The sequence below is a fragment of the Cibotium barometz genome, chromosome 50 (assembly GCF_041138505.1).
Source record: "Cibotium barometz isolate CiBa-2024 chromosome 50, ASM4113850v1, whole genome shotgun sequence".
Taxonomy (NCBI): domain Eukaryota; kingdom Viridiplantae; phylum Streptophyta; class Polypodiopsida; order Cyatheales; family Cibotiaceae; genus Cibotium; species Cibotium barometz.
The window spans coordinates 21,118,175-21,122,532 of NC_141095.1; the positions used below are offsets into that span (position 1 = coordinate 21,118,175).

General features: G+C 44.2%; 1 protein-coding gene across 1 annotated transcript; it reads left to right on the forward strand.

Annotated features, from left to right (window-relative positions):
- The first annotated feature begins 1,295 nt into the window (after positions 1–1,295).
- On the forward strand, positions 1,296–4,075 carry LOC147609928 (uncharacterized). The gene is made up of 5 exons (XM_086786977.1): positions 1,296–1,418; positions 1,885–2,731; positions 2,930–3,004; positions 3,159–3,268; positions 3,764–4,075. The coding sequence occupies exons 1-5, from the start codon at positions 1,414–1,416 to the stop codon at positions 4,005–4,007; spliced, it is 1,281 nt and encodes a 426-aa protein (XP_086643103.1). The 5' UTR covers positions 1,296–1,413; the 3' UTR covers positions 4,008–4,075.
- Positions 4,076–4,358: the final 283 nt, after the last annotated feature.

The following is a 4,358-nucleotide window of genomic DNA, read 5'->3' on the forward strand; positions in this document are numbered from 1 at the left end:
GTCATAGTAGCTTCTGTAGAAATTTGTGCTGCCCTTCAGGTTGTCGGCTCTGCTGCTCCTTTGATGATATAAAGATCATAACTGATTACTAGCTTCAAAGGCAAGTGTTTAGGGCTTCCAAGGCTTGCCAACAATGGCTCCAATGCATCACATACCACACATTTCATGTATACATAGCCATGGTCCTATTACCCTCTTGTTGAGCTCTAGTTTCTTGATTTTCTCTTCCCACAAATTCTTAGTTTACTGTTGAAACACAAATCTGAGCCCTCAATTAGTTGCTAATGAGGTATGGATCCCAACATCAAGCTCACATTGCCAAACATTCATTTTTGCATCTTCACACAGCTTCCATGGAAAGCTTCAAATTTTTGATTTTTCCTTGCATGGGGCAGCCACCTCTTGGCTCCAATCTTCTTCAAATCACTTGCAATTTGCAAAGGAGAGATAATACCACTCACCAATAATAGGGCACCAAGCTCTCAGATCTAATTGATTTGGTGTGCTCCACAGCATCCAGCTTTTATGCACACAACTTCTTGCTCCTTTGCAGCTTCTTCTTCCCTCTTTCTCACAAACCCTGATGAGAACACACGCCAAGTAGAGAAGCTCCTTAGCTTTCCTTCATTGTTCTCCACGTCCTGCTACCTATTGATAAGTTCACACTATAATAAACGTAATGCTAATGTCTACACACTTGGCCAATTGGGCACGACCATTATTGTCCATACACACACTACTAGTGTCCACACACTAATGCTATCCACCAGTTCCCAATGAACTTGCATTCTCAACAGGCTCGAGGGTAATTTTCAACAAGTTTTCAAAACAGAGGTATTTAATAACTGAAAGACAAGTGCACCCGTCCCAACATGGCATTGGAACAAAAAACCGTCCTTTAGTGTAATTTTCATGGTTCAAATTGAGAAAAGCCGATTGTAAATTTTTGTCAAATTTTTAGCGATTAACCTATGCATTTTTTCAATAAAAATCGGCTGAGTTTGAAGGTCATCGTTTTTTTCATTGGTTAGAAAAAAAGTTTATTTCTATTGGCGGTGAACTCAATCCGTACTCTCTTTTTTAAAAAAAAGGAGGACATCGCCTACGTGAGATTTGGTCATAGGCAAGTGGCTATTATACGATCATGGGCGGCGGCCTTCTTGGTGCGCAACGTTCACATGACTCATGAGATTCTTCGCGGAGAAGCTTCCTGCCCACCACTGGACTACCGACACCTGTCCGTAAAACGACACGTGCCACCGGCCACCATTCTCGCATCATATATTTCGTTTCTGCACAGATTTCCCCCGTCGCCCCGCCTTTCAAACTTTTCAAGCCTTTCCCCTTTCACTGTTTTGGAAACTCGACTTCCGAAACCCTAGTTTACTGTCTTCTGGTGGTGCTATCCTGTAAATGAGGCAAGCTTCTCTTCTTCGGAAACCCTACTTCACAGTTTTCTATTTGTGTTCTCCTGTAAATGATTTCCTCTCTCTCATAATTAATAGCAGTAAGCTAAGATTAGGGTGACAGTTAGAAACCCGGCACATTTTGCTGTGTGTCTACGTTTGTGTGCATGCGCGCGCGCGTGTTGCTGTTTAACGGTAGTGAAAAGCAGCATCTTGCTGCATATTGCTGTCTCCACTTCAGTATTTCTTGTCTTGGTAGGCCTTTCCTGCAAATGAGGTATGCCTGCAGTGCTACTGTTTGATTGCGGTTTCTATATGTCTCTTCTGCTGTTGGACACTCAATTCAGAAGCATTCATTTACAGGATAGGGTTTAAAATGTGTGTGTGTGAGAGAGAGAGAGAGAGAGAGAGAGAGAGAGAGAGAGAGAAGTCCATGTTTATTCCCAAGCTTAGCCTGACTCTGAACTGGCCTATGCAGGTTGAACGTTGCACAATGTAGGTCGGCTAAGAAGACTGCCGCCCCCAGGGGCCTGCGAAGAAGCACGAGGAACTCTTCTTGCCCCGAGCAGCAGCAGCAGCGGAAATTAGCTGAGTTAATTGAGGATTCGAGTCCAGCAAGCCCGCGGTGTCTGGCAGTTCTTCCAGTCTATACTTCCCCTCTCTCATACAAGGCTCAGAGGCATAGAGCAGAAAAACAAAGGGCAAAGGCATGGCAAAAGAATGAGAGAGGGCCCAGAAGACAGAGCTCTTTGAAGTTAGAAGCTTTGGAAAAGGAAGAGTCTCTAAGGCAGAGGTCTTTTAAACTGTGTACATTGGAGGAAACTCAGCCTTTCAGACAGACATCGTTTAAGCTAGAAGAGGCCACTGTTGACTCAGAGCCTGCGAAGCAGATAGGAGCATTTGACGAAGCAGGGATTAACAGGCAGAAATCCTTCAAGTTAGAATCGCTTGTTAATCCCAAGGTTTTGAGGAGGACATCTTCTTGCACTACTATTGGAAGGAAGAGAGTTGTAGGAGTGGATGAGTTGTCTCAGGAGCTAGCTTTTCCTGACTGCAGCAGTCCTGTGTCGTCTACAAGTTTTTCTGAGCTCGAGTACTCTCCCAGGAAGAGGTTTGCATCTCCCAGGACTCCTTCAAGCTGTCTTGACAGGAGTCCATCTGCTTCATTGACAGTCTCTGGACTTGGAGGCTCGCCAAGGGGGAGCTTTCCTCTCCCTCAGACTCCTTCTACCCCTACTTCTCGCCTGACTTTTGGCCCAGGCTCAGCCGATGATGCAGGTTGTGGCGGTGACTCGTTGTTGGAAGAACTCCCGATTGATTTACTGGTACGCGAGGTTTCTCCTGCTCAGTGTGGTTTCAAGGTTTCGGTTGTTGAGTTTCACTGCTCTATTTGTTTTCTCATGTTTCGGTGTAGTCATGCGTTCCCGCTCTCTTATGTTTTGAAGTTTGCAAACAGTGCAAGCTCTGGTGGAATCTTCGCTCAAAACTAGTTTGTTTTCGTGCTTATTTTCTGCATTTTGCAGCTGCGGATTGTTTGCTGCCTCGAACACGGTGATTTGAAACCGGTTTCTCATGTCTGCAAGCAGCTCATGAAAGCTGTATGTCTATTTACTCCTTGGTTTCGATGTATGCAGTCTGTCCATGTTCAACTGGCATGTAGCATATATAGCCTTATAATTTGCAGGGCTCTTGATCAGGAAACAGATAAGATCCTTGCATTCTTATCTATACATCTACCTTGTTGGTTTGCAGGTGTCGATTGCCTGGCTGTGCCATTTCAGTTTCACTACCCCTCACAGAGAGAGAAAAGGAAAAAGGTCCCAGCTCTTTCTCTGTAACGAGGAACAGTCTACCTCTCAGGGGTGAGTTGTACAATGGCCCGGAAACCCTCAATTATATCAAGTATCCTTGCAATGGTGTGTGCAGGGATGTGAGAACGCTATATATTTAGGTGGAGTTATCTTGCTAGAGTATAGGGAGGAGGTAATGTTGTCATGATGGAATGTGTTGATAGTGTTCGTAAACACATTCGTCTGGAAGGGAGGCAGACTACCATGTCCCGCCAGACTCTGATTGTTTGGTTGTGAATGTTTTCTTGCATGTGGTGTTATGTGCGCTGAAACTAGGAGAAGCCTTAGTGTTGTCTGATATATCCCCAGGAAGAATTGCTTTTGTTGACCTAGATGCAACATGTTATGTCTTTGGAATGGTGAAAGGCATAATAACTAACCGTGTCTAGATGACAGTCGCATTTAGTTTGTAAAACTAGTCCTAGCAATTGTAGAAAATAAGGGCCTTGTTCTTTGGTACAGTAAAACATGAAAGCTGATCATTTTGGTTGTGTGTTTGTGTTACAGAGGTTTGGCAGGGACATTTGTTCGTCCTCCGACGCCCAATGCTCCCAGGCAGCTGCCAAGGCCTGCAGAGGCGAAGTTCTCTCATTTTGAGACATGCCCATTTGCACCACCCCTCTTCCAACAAGAGTCGCCTCCTCCCTTGGAGCGCTCCGGGAAGCCTTTGAGGCTGCCAGGGACGGCTTCCCACCGAGTTTTGTTCAACGAGGATGACCTTTGCCGAGCCGTGGCGCAGAATGCCCTCTAAATATGCTACAACATTCATATTATCATTGAGCATTAGAGACACTCTCTTAGCTGTCATTTATTTTTGTATAATATGTAGTACATTGTCAGTCTCATCTCTCGTGAGACACACCATACCCCATAGTTGTCTTGCGGGAGGCTTCAATAATAAATCTCATCGTATTCACTAGTTTTTTTTTTAAAATCTTATTTATGAAGCATATACCACCTGCTCTTCGATAAAATTGTAAGGTGGTTTTGATTTGTATTTGTATATAGACTTTATACGGGCCTAAAGTTATGGGACATTAATAATGGATGTGGACAAAAATACGGGTAAGGGTCAATGTTAATTATTTTACTAATCAAGATT